At 45.2% G+C, this 18,258-nt stretch overlaps 2 protein-coding genes across 2 annotated transcripts in view; both read right to left on the reverse strand.

The window, feature by feature from the left end:
- Positions 1-571: 571 nt before the first annotated feature.
- LOC118427637 (ephrin type-A receptor 2-like) lies at positions 572-7,899 on the reverse strand. Its single transcript, XM_035837520.1, has 13 exons — positions 7,750-7,899; positions 6,212-6,574; positions 5,546-5,827; positions 4,745-5,014; positions 4,349-4,507; positions 3,853-4,140; positions 3,514-3,642; positions 3,172-3,252; positions 2,854-3,041; positions 2,430-2,539; positions 1,938-2,103; positions 1,064-1,200; positions 572-770 (listed from the first exon to the last, which is right to left on the reverse strand). Exons 1-13 carry the CDS (start codon positions 7,805-7,807, stop codon positions 737-739), a joined length of 2,265 nt encoding a protein of 754 aa, XP_035693413.1. The 5' UTR covers positions 7,808-7,899; the 3' UTR covers positions 572-736.
- Positions 7,900-8,494: 595 nt separating this feature from the next.
- Positions 8,495-18,258, reverse strand: part of LOC118427547 (microtubule-associated protein futsch-like) — a gene marked incomplete in the record, with an annotated part of 94,204 nt that continues 84,440 nt past the window's right edge. The window contains 11 exon segments of the mRNA XM_035837387.1: positions 8,495-10,187; positions 10,901-11,056; positions 11,398-11,477; positions 11,601-11,643; positions 11,828-11,924; positions 12,188-12,253; positions 12,463-12,524; positions 12,744-12,808; positions 12,983-13,888; positions 14,313-14,586; positions 15,478-18,258. Coding sequence (XP_035693280.1) covers positions 10,083-10,187; positions 10,901-11,056; positions 11,398-11,477; positions 11,601-11,643; positions 11,828-11,924; positions 12,188-12,253; positions 12,463-12,524; positions 12,744-12,808; positions 12,983-13,888; positions 14,313-14,586; positions 15,478-18,258 — 4,635 coding nt within the window.

Genomic DNA, 18,258 nt, shown 5'->3' on the forward strand with positions numbered 1-18,258 from the left:
GTGTACTGGTGCCCGGTGGAGGCTAATAGAGTACACCCTAGACTAAAACGCTAAGATAGACGTAACACGGCTGTAGTGAGGTGTACTGGTGCCCGGTGGAGGCTGATAGAGTACACCCTAGACTAAAACGCTAAGATAGACGTAACACGGCTGTAGTGAGGTGTACTGGTGCCCGGTGGAGGCTAATAGAGTACACCCTAGACTAAAACGCTAAGATTGACGTAACACGGCTGTAGTGAGGTGTACTGGTGCCCGGTGGAGGCTGATAGAGTACACCCTAGACTAAAACGCTAAGATAGACGTAACACGGCTGTAGTGAGGTGCATAGGTGCCCGGTGGAGGCTGATAGAGTACACCCTAGACTAAAACGCTAAGATAGACGTAACACGGCTGTAGTGAGGTGTACTGGTGCCCGGTGGAGGCAGATAGAGTACGTCCTAGACTAAAACGCTAAGATAGACGTAACACGGCTGTAGCTAGGTGTACTGGTGCCCGGTGGAGGCTGATAGAGTACGACCTAGACTAAAACGCTAAGGTTGACGTAACACGGCTATAGTGACAGTTGAGTGAGGTGTACTGGTGCCCGGACGGTGGAGGCAGATAGAGCACGACCTAGACTAAAACGCTAAGATTGACGTAACACGGCTGTAGTGAGGTGTACTGGTGCCCGGTGGAGGCCAACAGGGTCCGCTCCAGCTCTGCCGTGACCTCCGGGAAGGACGGCCGGTCGTCAGGGTTAGCCCCCCCAGCAGTGTAACATCAGGCCGTGGCTGTGGAAACAACAGTGTGGGAAACATGAGAGTTATGGCGTTACAAACCTGCATATCTATGCTTTTTGCCGGTCGAATATGTACAAAAAATCGTATCATTAAAGCATTGGTGACGGGTATTATAAAAGACAGCATCTTTTCATCTATAGACATTCAAGTTGGTTATTGTGTACCACATTACAATATGTATGACTGCGTCCTGAATTGTGGTACTATCTTAGGTAATGAGGCAAATGTTAAAGAAAAGAGCAGCATGTGTATATTGAAAGGTTTTCGATGGAAACTGTACTTACAGTCTCTCTGTACAGTACTCCGGACAGTCCAGGCGGTGTCCCGAGCAGACGAAGCCCGCCACCTCAGTGTTGCTGAGCTGCTGGTACGGCTGCAGACCCCGGGTCATCACCTCCCACATCAGCACACCGAACGACCACTGAAGAGAATACAAAGTTTTGCATTTTTTTTATCAACCAAGTGAACAAGAGCCAAAGTTTCAAAGTGTAAAAAAAAAACTAATGCTCCTTGGCGCAAAATACATAATTCTAAGTATCCCATGGTCCATGGCGTCTTACTGGTGCAAAATATGTTGTTTTTGGCGACGCCTTAGGAGCGGGTCTTGTATACCTTTTGGAGAGGTAACCCAAGTACTGAATACAACAATATGCTGTAATGCTGCTATGATTGGTGTCAGTTCACGGTCGTGAGGTGAACACATTCGTCCTTTTGGATATGGCCCAGTGTGCTTAGCTATACGTAAACAATGGCGACAGAGCCGCACTACACTGCTAGCCACAGAACAGGCGATACGCTCCTTCTCATCCTAAGGGCTTTACCTTTCCACTGCAATGTACTCACCACGTCTGTCTGGGTGGTGTAGGTCTGGCGGCGGAAGCTGTACCTTTCCAACACTGTACTCACCACGTCTGTCTTGGTGGTGTAGGTCCGGCGGCGAAAGATTTACATTTACAACACTATACTCACCACGTCTGTCTTGGTGGTGTAGGTCCGGCGGCGGAAGCTTTACATTTACAACACTATACTCACCACGTCTGTCTTGGTGGTGTAGGTCCGGCGGCGGAAGCTTTACATTTACAACACTATACTCACCACGTCTGTCTTGGTGGTGTAGGTCCGGCGGCGGAAGCTTTACATTTACAACACTATACTCACCACGTCTGTCTTGGTGGTGTAGGTCCGGCGGCGGAAGCTCTCGGGTGCCATCCACCTGATGGGCAGCTCCCGGTCATCCTGGTCAGCAAGGCGGTAGTACTGCTTCGTGTGGAGGTGGCGGGACAGCCCGAAGTCTCCAACCTTCACCTCCAGACTACCGTTAACCCTGGTACACATTAAAACGTTCTTGTGAGAAACCCGTCCTTTAAAGCAAAAAGTAGTCCCAATGATCTTATCATTGTCTTTAAGGGTCGGTTTACATTCGCCGTATGATAAGTTCACGACAAATTGAGATTATTCTCGGGGCCTTTGTGGATGCGTCGAACAAACTTGTCGTGCCTTTCCTTGCCATGTAGCAGCCATGTGGCTGATAGGCAGTCATAGATCCTTGCCGACGGAAGGTTCTGTCATACTCATAGCCTCGCTTAAAACTCGCAGGACGATTGTGACCGCGCAATGAACGTGATGAGCATAACTCATTATCATACTCACATGCAGTTGCGAGCGGCCAGGTCTCGGTGTACAAACTTCAGCATGGACAGGTACTCCATCCCTCTCGCTACGTCCAGACAGAACGTGGTAGCCTGTTTCATGGACACGTCCTGTTGTAGGGAAGGAAACATGTTACCGAGAGAAAATTCCCATAACACTACAAGGTTCTACATTGTAAATGTCCCATCATTGGTGGTGGTACAATCACTTTCCTAGGACTGTGGGTTGTTGAAATATTCTCAAATCATTGGAGTATGCGTCTTTGGGTCAACTCATTTCACACAGAAGTCCAAGCAAGATCAGTATACCAAACACTTACTTTGGTGACAGTGGTGGGATGGAGAGGTAAGCTTAATGTGTTGGGCTAGATAATTGCGAGAACTTGGGTCTGTTTTCTATCGCTATGATACTTTGGAGGTCTTACATTCTGGTCGTTCCTTAGATACGACAGTAGGCTGCCGTGCTGCATGAAGGGGAGGACGACCATGGGGTAGCCGTCCTGGGGTACACACACGCCGATCAGCCCCAGCACGTTCTTATGGTCCAAACCCTTCATGGTGATTCCCTCTTGTAGAAAACAGGACACCTCTGGAGCTCGGGCACGGGAGGTTGCTATGTGAAAGAGATGTTATGTATCAGGAAAATATGATCACCAAATGCCGTAGACTGAAGACAGTATGAACGTAGTTTAAGATGTGAATTTGAAAATAAAATTGCTGTACATGTGTTCATCCTATGTCACCTTGTAGTGTCTTCACAGCGACTGTTGACATCCTTCCGTCTTCCGACCTCAGTCCTGCTTTGCGGACGAGACCAAAGTTCCCTGTACAGCACGACCAAAATTCTGTTAGTGAACATATCAATAGTGTAAGAAACGAAATTCGTTTTCTACAAAACCTTTTCCTAAATAATGCAAATCATAATATCTACACCTCAATAACATTCACAGCTTGGTTGCGTACGCAGTGAAGTAAAGTACTTTGTTGTTGTTGTCTAATATCTAATGTTCTTGTCTAATGTCTATTATTTAGTTAGACGTGGTCTCTTGGTGCAATGACCTTGAACCACAGATGAAAAGTCGTACCTTCATCCAGAATTGGGCCAAGCTCCAGCCGGTCCGGATACAGCAGTACGTCGTGTAACTGTTGGACCAGCGGGTGGTCTTCTGTCAGCCATGGACACGTTCTGGACGACAAGGTGAAGCCTAGTGGAACTGTACAAAAGTGTCATAAAGGAAATGCATTAGAAATTATTCCTGTTTTGTTTTCGACTGCGTCCATGGGCGCCGCCATGTTGGTTGTGTTGTGCTAACATGGCAAAAGCATTAAGAGTTTCTTGGGTTATATTGTGCAACCAAAACATCGATTCGAACACGACACACCGTTACAAACAAATGCAACCTTGTCTAAGGTAGGAATCGTACCAGGCTCTTGGTCCTGCTCATAAACACCCGAGTCAGACTTCAATATCTGACGTTCCTCGTTTCGTTGGTCTTGTGGACCTTGGTCTGGTGTTAGCTGCAGATTGACATGGTTGACTCTCCGGGCCTCCTTATCCCGGGGTACGGGAGTCGGCGCCTTCCGTCTGCACGCGTCTCGGAGCCGGACGATCAGAGCCAGACACAGCGCGATCCCGCCTACAGATGCTAACGTGATGGTCGCGATTTTCAATGGCGTCGGACTGGCGCCTGGGTCGGCAACTACAGAGTCATCTGGGGAAGAAGAAGAATCGGTGCCCCCTTGTAAGTTTTCGTTCAATTCATGTTATATTACAACTAAATGTAATACAATGTTGAGATAAGGAATATCACTGTATATCGAAACAGGAATCAAATGTTCAAATCAATAATCTTCATTGTCATATCATATTTGCGATAAAGTTCAAAACTATCGATGGTGTTGATTAGTGTCTAAGCGTACCTATGATTTGCTCTTCCCGGGTGACCGCTGTCCTTGGTGCTGAAGACGCAGTCCCGACCTGTACCGCCCCTGTGGTTCTGTGACTTGTCCTGACGACCAGATCGCCGTTTCTGGTAGCAGATGCCGGTGACGTAGTCGGAGGCGGCGTATCAGATGGACCTACCGTATAATTATAAAAGAGCACTGATTTTCTACTATCTGGGTATATAGCCCAAATTCATATTACACTTTATGCCTTCATATCGAAGTGCAGCGATGTCATTAAGGTGAAATCACATACTAGGCCTTGGAAATTGTGTGTTGATAGCATTGCATACGCAGAGTTTATTTGGCAGAATTAACATTAAATGTTAGGGATCATTGCATATCTCCACACAATTCATCAAATCAACTAACCGTGGATGATGAGTTCTTCTGAAGCCAAGACGACTCCCCCCTTGGTACTGCACGTGTACCGTCCGCGGTGCTCTAGCCGGGCCTGTGGGAGGTAGTAGCTGTAGGTACCGTGCGATCCCACAACACCGTCGGCTGGGAGAGGCCTGCCCACCCGGGACCACCGCACACCGCCCCGCAGCGGAGGGTTACTGTCCACCTGACAGTGGAGGTACACAGCCTGGCCAACCGTTATCCAACCAGGAGTAATCGTTATAGTTCCTTCTGGCGGATCTGAAACAAAACAAAACAAAACAAAACTTGTCTTGTTCACAATAAAGAACTGAGACGAAATCAGTGGTCAATGTGTATGAAACACCAAACACGCACGCACGCACACACACACACACACACACACACACACACACACACACACACACACACACTCGCACGCACACACGCACACACACACACACACACACACACACGCACACACACACACACACACACACACACACACACACACACACACTCACTCACGCGCGCGCAAACGCATACACACGCAATACGTCCACTGACAGAAATGCCATCACTAAAACACAAACAGAAACAGATGGATCGAGAGAGGCAGGGAGAGAGACAGAGTGAGAGAGGGGGAGGGAGGAAATGAGACAGAGGAAGATATGAAGTGACTGTCGTGTAGGGCACCGTAACTGAATACGATATGCTTCTATAAAATCAATGGTAGTAATGAAAACAAAACATGTCGTCTGAAAATGTACTATGACAATAGCATGGCGTAATGGCAATCTACTAGTATCCTACAGGTAACGTTCAGTAGAACGGAGTCAGTAAGTGGTAGTGTGCCGTCTTGAGTCGCCGTACACGTGACTTGTGCCCGGTTGTCTTCTTTAGAAAGTCGCAGGTTGAGCATGGATGACACCTGTGAGTCGGTGGTGGACACAGGTGTTTGTTCTAAGATGTGTCCGGCTTTTGTCCAGGTGATTCTAGGTGCAGGGTGTCCACCTGAAGACGTACAGGTGAGGGAGAGGGTGAACCAGGCAGGAGACGGTGTGTTACCTTGGATATGCGGCGGATTGGCGGGAACTGAAAGAATAGAACATATCCACGATTCGTGATGTAAACTAACACAGCGTCTATTGTACCATATATTACAGTGTCAACTGTTACTATATAGGTAACTAAATATATGATCAGCATGTATGGTACTGAATACAATGGGTGGTCAAGAGCTAACTAAACGAAAATAAAATAAAAACGAAAATGATACTGGGGTAACTGATCAAGTCACGGTCAGTGCTACTGATATGCGACATTGGTTGTACTATATATGGACGTCGGAAAAATACAATAGATGTGGTAAATATCTTCTAAACTGTTAAAATTGAAATGCTACCTGGCCAGTGCACGTCTGTAAGGCTTGGCCCATTCAAAATGGTTTCGAGGAGATACAACAGTTAATGAACTTACCGATAACGTTAAGAGTGACGTAGTCTCGTCCAGCCCCATGTTGGAAGTTCCTAATCTCACATTCGTACGTCCCCGCGTCTTCTGTACCGACTGTCTCCATCCGTAACGACGCCTGCCCGGCCAGAGACGTGCGCCCCTCCCACTGGCCCCACCCCCGGCCGTCTGGGTCTCCGGGCCGCCGGGCCTCGTGCACGATCTGGCGCGTGTCAGACGGCACGGTGGGTTCCCGCCACCAGGTGATGGTGAGGTCGCCGGAGGGAGGACCCATGATGGTGTAGGTACACGGGAGGGTTACCGTCTGTCCCCGCACGACGTGAATAGGGGACGGTCCCGTCTCCACATCAACCCACGGACAGGAAACTTCTGTGGTTTATATGGTAAAATGACAACAATGATGACCAATATTCATTTTTTGTGTGTCCTGAATACGTTTGTCGAAACATTGTCGGCGGTATCACTTTCGGTACCAATATCAATGTTGTTAGATGTATATGCTTTCGGTATCCTATACATGTATTGTATCATGAGTCTGGCCACAGCAGAAATGGGTGTTTTTTTTTAAAATGTAGTTCTACCGTTGTTATTAGACATATATATTTTCTGTTGTATTGGTTTATATATTCTTCACACAATGACAAAATTACAATTGCTCTGGTAACACTGTTTACGCGGTACAGCTAACTACTACCACATAAGCAACAACCTGTTCAAACGTTAACGAAACATAACATTGACTTTAGAATAGCCAAAACAGGCTTTACAAGTTATGCTGTTGGGGGCGGTATGGGGGAGTTACTTTTTAATCCTTTCGTTGCCAGGGAAAGTTTCTATGCAAGTCTGTCCAACGAAAACAAAATCGCGTCATACTTTTCTGAATCGTACAGAATGACGATGATTGGGAAGAAATGGGAAATAAAATTGAAGCTGGTAGTTATTTTGGCCCCAATATAGATACCCACCCATGTATGTCACAAAAATAAAACATTTAAAGGCCCCAGATAGGCCTCCCTATTTTCAACCTCCTTGTTCTTAAAGTGTGTTTGTGTTTTATCCCAATACTTAGCCAGACACCAAATATGATCACAATCCATCCATAGCTTCTTACATGTAATTAGATAATGCGGAAACACAGACAAGCTCTATTATGTTAGCGTGAGTCGCAGTCGGAAATTTGTACTCAACCCTCAAAACGTCACTTAATTCTTTGCCGCGCGCAACCACAGCAGAATTCGTATGTGACGTGCTGCATAATACACGTACACTCAACGTCAACAACATACAGCAGCACTGCCGTAGTCTTTCTGTATAGAAGTTTTAAAACTACTGTACTTTGCTATACGTTTGTCTTAACACTTCAACGCCGTACACATGTGCACCCTCTACTAGCAGGCCAAATCACCGTGAAATAACCGCAAAACGCGCCCTTACGTAAACAAAGAAACCACAGGAACTGTTAGCAGGAAGTTTTCAACAACCACAGCAGGTGCTTTGTACAATCGCTGTAGCGAGCCAGTTTTTAAAACACTTTCTGCACTGACCTGGTACGAAGGTTATTAGGATGGCCAGAACACACAGCAATAGGACGTCTCCTGGCATGGTCAGGCCGGCCGAAAGGTGCTAACTCTACATCTGATATAGACTTCTGGTCTTGTTTCCAAACAACTACATGTAACTTCCTCAAGTGTTACTGCTTTCATTTTCCGTCAATCACGTGACTAGGCTGACACGAGGTCAGAAACTTTCAGTGCTGTTTGGCAGATTGCCAGCTAGAGTGTAGCTTCTCTGTTTCACACACCATTTGTGTGTTTACTATATATTGACCGTGCTACGCAAAAATGCCCCTAGCAAACAATGTTACAATGTGTCAAACAAACTTTGCCGGTAGTTGTCAACTTGTAGGTGCTTCGATTACTTCAGTGTCTTCTCAATAGTTTCATAACCAGAAAAAAATTAAGAAGGCTTATTGTTGTTGACGAATCTATCTCATGCAACCATCGTTGAGTTTTACCATCCCCTATATTTCGATTTGAATTTCCGATTAACTGTATACATGTATAAGTCAGAAACGCTTGATCTATGACTTAATACCCGTTGACTTAATACGCTTTCTTGCCTATTGAAAATGAAAGCTATTGCAACGATATATCACTAACTGTTATGTGAAACTACAGATATTGAAAGGGTTTAGCAGTTGCAGAAGGTGAACGAGGATGGGACAACGCCAATGTTGTTGAAACTTGGGAAGTTTTGCAGACCCCAAACATCACGACAAAAACACAGCTGTTATATTTGTACATGTTCAATACAGTTTTTAATATTTCTGAATTACCTGATCACAATCATCTTAATACAATCATCGGAAAATTTACAGCCAGAAATTTTGGACTTTCACAAGCAAATATAACGATAATAAAAAATGCCAAAGTATGGTGTTGATATAAATACATGCAATATATAAATACAACTTGACAAATGATTGTCTTGTGGGCACACACCTACACTGGGCATAAATATTAGAATCTCACATAATATGATCTTGTACAAAAATATCTCCAAATAAAAACTTTTGGCCTGTACAGTTCATACAGAAGGAACGAGAACAAGACAGATTATTCGACCTTGGCACATTCACGCATATGTACATCTTCAGCTTGTAAGACAACTACAACAACATATACAGCTGGCTTCTAATAAACATTCAACACAAAAACAGGCCAGGAATAAGATGACAGCTTTGCTTAAATCACACAAAATGGAAATATCCAAACATATCTTATTTTTCCGACTTCAATAGCATACCTATATTTTGGCAACTGGGAGATGTGAACTGTTTTTTAAAATCCATTCACAAATGTTGCCCAATAAAAATGGTTAAAATATCCATACATCTACATATAGTGATTCCATGATGATCTGTATAGAATAGGCTAAAATCATGTCATGACATTTGTATACACTCTGTTGACATGGATAACTAAAGGCAAGATATCTCTTTTTTTTTGCACATTGGGATAAGTCTACACAGTGTCAAAACAGTTGAGTAGTTATCATAATTCTTTATGAGTTGGCAAGGGTGGCAACCACACTTCGTACATGTACGTAAGTACGATTTACAGTGATCAATAACTTTGATACTTTTAAACTGGGCATTTCTGCATCCTTTCAAAATATACAAACAACAGATAGTAGAGCACCTGTTTCCAGGCTGGTTGGGTAACATACAAAACTCAACAACTTACATGTAATCTTTCCTTTCAAACATTTCTTACACATTTGCTCAGCAATTGCTACAAGACTTTCTTTTCAAAGACCACAAGTGAGAAGAACCAACACACAGATAAGTTAGTCGTCAGTAACTCCAGACTTCAGGAGCCAAAAAAAACAGAGGACTCTTGAGTTAGTGATTGCACCAATGTAACCACAGCTGCGACCCTCCATCTTTCAAGTTCAACATCAAAACAGTCACGACCATTTTCTTTGGCACTCTGACGGCACAAACCTAGCTGAGTCAGTATACAGGAAACCATTTCGTTTCAGACATTCAGACGACCACAGCTACATGCACCTTCCATTCTTTACAACAGCACCTTTGCGAAATCAGACAGTTTATATTATATAGCAGCTCACTAATCATGATCCAAAAGCCTCCTTTTCGAGAGACGAGTATGAATTTGAAGCGAACCCTTTGGACCATCTTCCAGATTATATGTACATTTTTCAAATGAGAAGTGATACATCCAGTGACAGTTTCCCCAGACTACGTTACTTCTCCATTGAACACAGTCCTTTTATATAAAGGCCTACAGTGCTATGTGACATGGTTCGGGGCTCGTTGTTTGGCCATGACTATTGCTGAGAAGCGTTGTCCATCCTAAGTGTGAGAAGAGATGTAGTTGGAGAGGTAGGTGATGAGGTGAGGCTGTTTCCTGCTGGCCAGGTTGACAAGTTGGGGCAGGACGGAGGCGCCTAGGTCCACCTAGGGATAACAGGAACAAACGGAAAGTTACAACTTAAAAAGAATACGTTTTGGTGCCCCTATTTGCATTTCAGTGATACATGGCTCAAGTGTTTTCGATATCAAAAGATATTCTGACCCTCTAAAATAACTACAGTGAATATCGAATGTCTGAACCTCAAAGAAGAATACTTGAACCTTGCTGATAAATGCTAATGAAACCCAAATAGGGACACCAACATAGTGGTCAACACCTGCGTTACTGATATGCTTTACATGATATGTTTATGTTCTAGTTTGACATTTTGCTTACTCCCTCACCATGTCTTCTTAACGTTGTCTCCTTCTATTCCATTGTTGAACCAAATATTGATGTTGCATCAAAAAGAAGTTACAACTCTTTGCATATTCTTCTTCTGACAGCCACAAATCAGCTATGGAGACCCAAAGTCTAGCTCTCAGGTTTTCAAAAGAATGTCTTTTTGTTGTTGTTTTTATAGAACTTAATTGTTCATTCTGTGTGAAACATACCGTTTCAAAGGTGTCTGAGAAACATCGAAACATAAGCAATGTAAGTACCTGTTGGTTGTGTAAAAAGAATTCTCCTATATCCTATACTGTTACAACTAGTTACTGTTAACATTGTAAACTGTTCTAAGGGTATACAATCATCTACAATTCTTCATAAGTTTCTTGATTACAAGCAAATAGTTGATGAGATTGTCCAGTCTGACCTGGATGAGATAGGCCACCCTGGTCACCTCCTTGTTGCCCTGTACCACAGGCTCCAGCACCAGTCCACACTGGGACAGGTGACCTCTGGTAACCCCTGCTGTCAGGGGGCAGCTGGGATGGGACACAGACTGGGCTGCCAGGATGTACCTCCCTCCCTGTGGACACAGGTGTAGGCATGGTTAAGGACCAATCACAGGCTTCCATTTCCTAATTAGATATATCATGCAAACATGCCAGCCCTATGACATCAACAAAACACAACAGGTGTCAGGAAAATTTACATTACATGTATGTGTTGGGAGCTGGTGCATCACAAGTCAGTCCAGTCTCATCAGGTTGGGCTTAGCACACTACGGATTATACAGCACATGTAGCTGTGAAACCCCCATGCCAGACTGGTCAGTGAGTATACTAGTGCTGTTTATAATACAGTGCATAGAACACCAGTTATTTACTACTGATAAACGAACTGACAGACAGAAGAAGTGTAACTGACCTGACTGCCCTCCTGCAGCAGGCAGCAGAAGTCCCGTGGCTGCTGTAGGAAGCACTGCGACGTCTCATGCACACTGTGCACTGGAAACAAACAAACAAAACAGACAACAAATGTCAGTACCTTACACATATGCAAGGTCCATGTATAAAATCTCTTGTGAAAAAGTACTCAAAGAAAGAAAGATTCAACATCATGTTACTTACCGATTCTTGCACCTCTTCCCAAAGTAGCCACAGTTCTTATGTCCTAATACATGAAAAAAAATTGAAAAGTTGTCAGCCTTTTGGACATGGAGATTTGTAGAATAATGATATTCAAAACAACAAGTCTGCAGCAAAAATTTGTTTCTTTCCATGAATTATGAGTGTGTATCAAGAAATCCTCTATTGTGACAATATTGTTAAAAGCTATACTGATGAGGCAAGGTTACCTTGAGCGTTCTGTCATAATGTCGCCGTGTGTTCAGGTCCCTAACAACTCTCCACACTGTTCCCACTGGGGCAGCTATCAATCCAATCCCGAGGAAACTAGGAGGGAAAAGATATATGAATATGGTTTAACAAATTACACAATAATTTACTTCTCTCTATTTGACTCAAACCTTGAGTAACAACTTCTGCTTTAGATCGCTTGATCAGCAGTATAACTGCAGCTTTGTACTGGTCAATGACTGTTGTAGTTAAAAACATCCTCTGTTCATCATACCACTGCTTCCTCATTCTGTTTCAAAAGATTTTAAAAGATTCTGTTCTGTAATCAAGGATCAGAAGAATAAGCTTGTCGGACTCACCAGTGGATTGGAGAGTTGTCAAGAATTTTTCTATAGATCACCACATCTTTCTCTTCTGACTGGAAGCTACATGAAAGGACATAATTGTGTAAGTTTGATAAGCATACATCGTAAATAGCCAGCAATACTAAAGTGGTACTAGTATATGATGTGGACTTTTACTTATGAAAAATACTGAATAAAGTAGAAATGCAGCAGTCAATGCACATTTTGTAATCCGTCTTTATACCTCAGGTAAGAAACCACAGTGTGAAGAGTCAGAGTAGTAAACTTACATCCAGCCTCCAGCAGACCGAGGTCTGGAGAAACCCCCTGCACCACCCAGCACCTGGCACACCTGTGTCAAATGTGCAACACCTTAGTACACCTGGACCATACAGGTATGCACCTCCAGTTTAACATAAACAAATGTCAGTACAGTGTGACAAAAACACCTCTTCTTCAATCTATTATACATTGTTAAGTTTCAACCAGTAATTAAGAAAGAAAAACATAAGAAAGGTAACAATATTGGATAGATATATTACTGGACGAGGTATAATGTAGGCAGTCTTACCTCACTCATTACATGTGATGTCAGTTGTTGGCCAAGTGAAGTGAGGTCTTGTGGTTGGGCAGATTCTGGTGAGACAATTAGGAAAACAAGTCAACATTAGAACAATTTTCTGTAAATTTTGTCGGTAAATAGACAAATCCCTGACCGTCCATCACAATTAGCTGTTCAACCAAATAATACCAGGTTGTCCAATTAAAGGATGGCTGTAGGTCTATCAAATTTCAAGTCCAAAGACTTACCAGGCCCCCTTGTTGGACTGCCGGTAGCTTCTGGGCTGTCCTGAGGTGATGGTCTTGTGGTCCCCTTCAACAAGTTGCTCCTCTGCCTCTCTACCCTGTCCTGGTAGTGCCTGTCCATCTCCTCCCACGTCTCCACGGTAACCCTCCTGGGGGGAGTGTACCGCTCCAACTCCACAGGAATGTCCTCTCTAGTCCTCGTCTGTAACCCTGCAACGTACTCATGTGTTCTAGATGGAGATGCTGTTTCTTCTCTCAATTCCCTTCTCCCTCCTGCCTGACTTTCTCTGGTAGGATGTTCGTGTTCCATCAAACCTGGTCTTTTTGTACCAGCCTGGCTTGACTGCAACTGTGAGACGTCTCTCGTTCTAGTAGGAGACAAGTCGTTGTTTCGTTGGCTGAACCTTGATGATGTTTCATGTACTCTGGATGCAGCAAGTTCTGAATGTGTGGCAGTATGTCTAGCATCTTTCCTCCTAAACTTAGCGTATAAGTCCTCGGCAGTGTGGTACTGGGGCTGATCTCTGGTGACGATGGAGTCGGGAGTGTTTCCGTAGTTGTCCCAGGCCAGGCTGTGCTCAGTGCTTGCTATAGACAGTGTGTCATCAGAGAGGTACTGCGCAGAACTGATGTCTGACATGGAGTCCAACTCTGATGGGTACGCAACCCTTCCTCCATGTGGTACAGAAGGGTCTGTAGGTGGAACATATCTGGGATAAGCTGTTTCTATTCGCTGTAGGGACTGTGAATAGTTGAAATCCTTGTTGTTGGTCTCCTGTCTCCCCTGGGGTGCAGCAGACTGTGTTGTGAGGTTGTGGTGCAGACTGCTGGGTGTGATCCTGGCTGTCGGTGACCTCCCCCTCGCACTCTGCACGGACTCGTCTGAGGCAGGCGGACCCATCAGTACAGCTACAACCAAACAGATGAACAATAATTTAGAAAACCTTCATACCTGATGTATGTTAAGCTTTTTAAAACCCTTTTAGAACGAGAATTTTATTGTCAGCAAGACCAATGTCAACTACACAAGATGTTACAGCTTGATAAATGTTAGAACCAAATTTTGCCACGACCCATTCTACCAACCATCTGGAAACTTCTGATCTAAGCATCAGTCTTTAAGTAACCTTTGATGCATTTTTAAGAAAGTCATTCAACTACCAGGCATTGATGAGTGTCTTGATGAGTCAGTACAGTCTTTCTGGCTGTGTGGCCCAAAGGCAAAAGAAATAAAGATGGACACAGCCCTTATTACACCAAAACGTGTGGGAAGGTTTTAAACTTCTAACAGTCATACAAAATGCCTACATAGTATTACATGTGACAAATATACCTCTCTTGGCCCTCTCCCTGATCCTCTGGAGCTGGGCAGCTGCTGATGTGAGGATCTCCTCTGTCTTGGTGTAATGTTCGTCCACACACCTGGTCACAGACGAGGTTGTGGAGGAGACTGAGGAGGTGTCACTGTTCTGCCGGTGGACCTGACGTGGTGCTAGGTATCGCTGTTGGTGGGCCTTCTCTGGGGGTGGTGGGGGTTTTTTGTCGGTCTTCATGGAGGAGAGTGCGGTATACTGCTGCCTGAGCTGCTGGATCTCTGCATCAATATGCTTTGAAAAAGAAGTAAGAAACAAACATAAGGAATATTGTAGGCAAGGAGCATTGGAGGTACACATTTTGTAGTAAACCCCAAATTTCCAGACCTTGCTATTTACATTTACAGTTCAACACTTCTGTCACACAAAATTTCCAGAAAATGTTCAAGGGCACCCATTTGAAGCTTTCAAAATTTATCAATGTACCTGATTTGCATGTTATCATATACACTGTGCATGCATAAGGAATACATGTATACAAGATAGAAGATAGTGGAGAGCAAAGACACAAATACACAGCTAAGACACAGACAGAGGGTACAAGACGATACACACTGAGACAGTCACATTTTAGGAGTATAGACAGTGAAGGAAGGAAGTGAGAGAAGGATCATGACAAAACATCTTAGAATGTCAGCCTGAAGACAACAGCAGTGGTAAGGAACTGTGTTTTAAGAAGCTACAATATTGCACATACCACTGGTCACAGTGAGACTGATGATTCGTGAAAGGCAAGGCAAAAAATGTGGGATTCTAATGAAATGCAGGGAAGGACAATGATACGTGTACACCAGACCTCATGCATACACTACCTGCAATGGGGATCCTAAATATGGGGAATCCTGACAGCTTGTGGAGCAAGAAGAAACAGAGAGACCACAATACAGATGTTAAGTAGATCGGAACAATGAGACAGGCATTCAAGTTGACGGCAACTTAAGTCATGAGCAGGAACAGGGAAAGTATGGCCTCACAACCAAACCAAACCTTCAGGCTTCAACTATTTGGAATAGGCATTTTAAAATTGCGTAACCAAGAGAAGTCACATTTTGCAAAGGACTAAGCACTTCCTTCTTCACATATACCAAGCATGCAAATATCAAGAGTGAAGTTTGTAATGCATACCTGGTCAAGTATTGGCGACTGTGGGCTGTCGTGTGTTGGTGGGTCAACCGGCTGCCGGGCCATCTTTCTGTTGGTCTTCTCTCCATCTGTCTCTCCAGGTGTCCTAGCAGGTTTCTGCCACTTCAGTAGATTCTTCTTCTCCTCCACCACAGCTTTCTCTACGTTCTTCACGGTGCTGAGTTTCTCCTTCTCTACTGTCCTCAGGTGTTCCATCTCCTGCTGGAGCCTGCGCCGCTCGCCCTCCGTCCTCTCCCTCAGCTTCTGCCTGGCCTTGTTGATCTCCATGTCCGCGTGGTGCCGTGCCCTCTGGTACTCCATCAGCAGCTCGTCAATCTGGTTGTGTTTCTGAGGAGATGCGACCGACGCCTCCTGTGGTGACAACGACGTGCGCAGATGTGCCGTCGGTGAGCTGTACTTTTCAGGTGACGCGCTGCCACTGCGAAGGCCGGCGGGTGTCCTAGATGGACTGACGTTACGCACAGGACTTGAACTTCTGCTGCGCACTCTCTCAAAAGCCTCCTTCTCCTTCTCTTTCATGTAGACCTCAGCAAGGGGGTGATCCAGGGGCAATCCGAACTGGAGCATCCTCAGCATTGCATCCGTTTCACCGATGCCATAGTTGATCTTGGCCTCGGCCAGTTCTACAGTGAGCTCTTGCCTGCTGAGATCACGTCCGAAGTAAGCCATGATATTATCTCTCTCGTGTTTCAGGTTCTGCAGCTGGTTTTCTTTAGTGTAGAAGTCACTGCTGGAACCACTGCTAGAGAGGCTGAGGTTGAGAGACTGTGAGGAGAAGGAGTCTGTCTGAGTGAAACTGTCACTTTGGGCCGACTTCTCTAGTAAGCTGGTCAACTGTACTGGCATTCCAACATCTCGAAACTGCGGGCTTCCCGTACTTCTTGCAGGTGTAGATGACCTGACATTGCTTGCTGATGCTGTATATTCTGTTCTAGAATCAGATCTGCTGCTGAATGATATCTCTGGACTAGTCGGGCACAGAGGGTTCTCATCCAGCAGGGAGTCTGTGCTCTGTGATCCACCAGACTGTTGGGAGATGATGACCTGTGGCTCAGGAGACCAGGACACGTGTTTCTTACCCCTCTCTCCATCTGGACTCAGGTACATAGGTGAGATGGACGGATTTGTGTCCAAGTCAGATGCCTCGATCAGCAGCCCTTCCGACTGCCTGGTAGGACTGTTGAAGGAGGCGTCTTCACTCTCCTCATTACTGGAGGTCTCATCGCTGTACCCCTCCTGTCGCTGGATGTATTCTGAACACTTCTGTCTCGTCATGTCCTTCTGGCTGGCCACCCGATGTCGGCGGATGGCATCGGCATGCAGGTTCAGCTCGCTACCGTACCCAGATGTAACTTCCGAGAGGCCATTTTCTGTGTACTCCGGTTCCGTAGTAATTTGATATTCTCCAGGACCTTCCTCTTCTGGATATTCCGTTGAGTGTTCAGTAGAGAAAGTGGTACCTAATGAAATCCCCGACAAGTGTTCATACTCTAGAGACCAGTCAGCTTCTGTAGTTTCAGACCTGGTGTGTCTTGCAGGCAAGTCATCCATCCCTGTAGCAGCATTTCTCAGCAGCCGCTCCCTGTCATCAGTACCAACCGCCTCACTTCTCATCTCCCTGTCATCCGTTCCTATCGCCTTCTCCATGGTGTTCCGTTTCTGCTCGAATCTCTGTCTGAAGATGTCCCATGCGCTGAGGGGAGGACTCGGCCCCAGGCTGGGGAGGCTTAGAGACTTCCCTGATGATCTGTGCACTTGGTCTTCATCGGCTGTTGAAACTGTCTTTTGGTACTTGCTGGGGGTTATCACTCTCAGGGGCTCTAAGTTGTCGTCGTCTCCCGTTTGCATGTCCTTGGTTATTTTGACTGAAGTGACAGACCCAGCTGTATGCCTATCCATGCCTCCAACAGAACCATATCTTGTATCTATAGACACTGTCTCACTGGACTGACTGTGAGCATGAACCCTTCTCTCCACCAATGTTGACACACTTGTGTTACTGGATGACTGGGAGGAGCTTTCTAAGTTAAAACGACGAGAACCTTGGTCAAATGTACCTTGCCTTGGACTGAGTGAAGAGTTGGATGTCTCAGTGTCTTCAAAATCACCTACCAAGTCCTCAGCTGCCCTGAACAGTTCTGCAGTGTTAGTGCTGTCTGACGTTTGGTCACTGTTGTTGGATAGGTCACTTGTATCTAGCAGCAGCTGAGACAAGTTGTCTGTGTCGCTGTACTCAGCCCTCTGCCCTGGTGACACTGCAGCTAGGTCTTGATCCATCTGTTGTTGTTGTCTCAGTTGTGTTTCCTGCGAAACTGCAGCATTTCTCAGATTCAGGGCACTCTCTGATGGCAGACTTGTGGTGGCTCTCCGTGTGTACATGCTGCTTTCCATGTCTGGGGACACCTGCTGGCTGACAGTTTCCGTTACACCCCCAGGGGAGCTGGGAGAGCCAGGTTGAAAAACCGGTTTATCCAGGTCATAAATGATTTCACTTGTTGGTGTTGGGCTGCTAGTAGAATACTGCCCTCTGGTGAGTTGCTCAAAAACTGCATCATGCTGAGTCCCTGTATAGTCATAGTCACCTTCATATTGATTTGGACTCTGTGTGGCCTGGATGTCCTTGTACTCGGACTGTTGTGCTGATCTGTGTTGATGTCTGTGAGAGGATGCTTCTTGAATCTGACTGTCAGAGTTCTCAAAGTTGAGAGTGTGTGAAGGGCTGTCAGTTTCCCCAATGAGGTCGTTTGGTTCGCTGTCCTCAGG

The sequence above is a fragment of the Branchiostoma floridae genome, chromosome 1 (genome assembly GCF_000003815.2).
Source record: "Branchiostoma floridae strain S238N-H82 chromosome 1, Bfl_VNyyK, whole genome shotgun sequence".
Classification (NCBI taxonomy): domain Eukaryota; kingdom Metazoa; phylum Chordata; class Leptocardii; order Amphioxiformes; family Branchiostomatidae; genus Branchiostoma; species Branchiostoma floridae.

Bases quoted from the DNA above. Each gene is read 5' to 3' on its own strand.
- LOC118427637 (XM_035837520.1), bottom strand. From the start codon at position 7,807: ATGCCAGGAGACGTCCTATTGCTGTGTGTTCTGGCCATCCTAATAACC. The intron at 3,042-3,171 runs GTGACATAGGAT...TCTTTCACATAG, and splicing joins CGCTGTGAAGACACTACAAG to CAACCTCCCGTGCCCGAGCT. The intron at 2,540-2,853 runs GTAAGACCTCCA...TCCCTACAACAG, and splicing joins ATCTAAGGAACGACCAGAAT to GACGTGTCCATGAAACAGGC.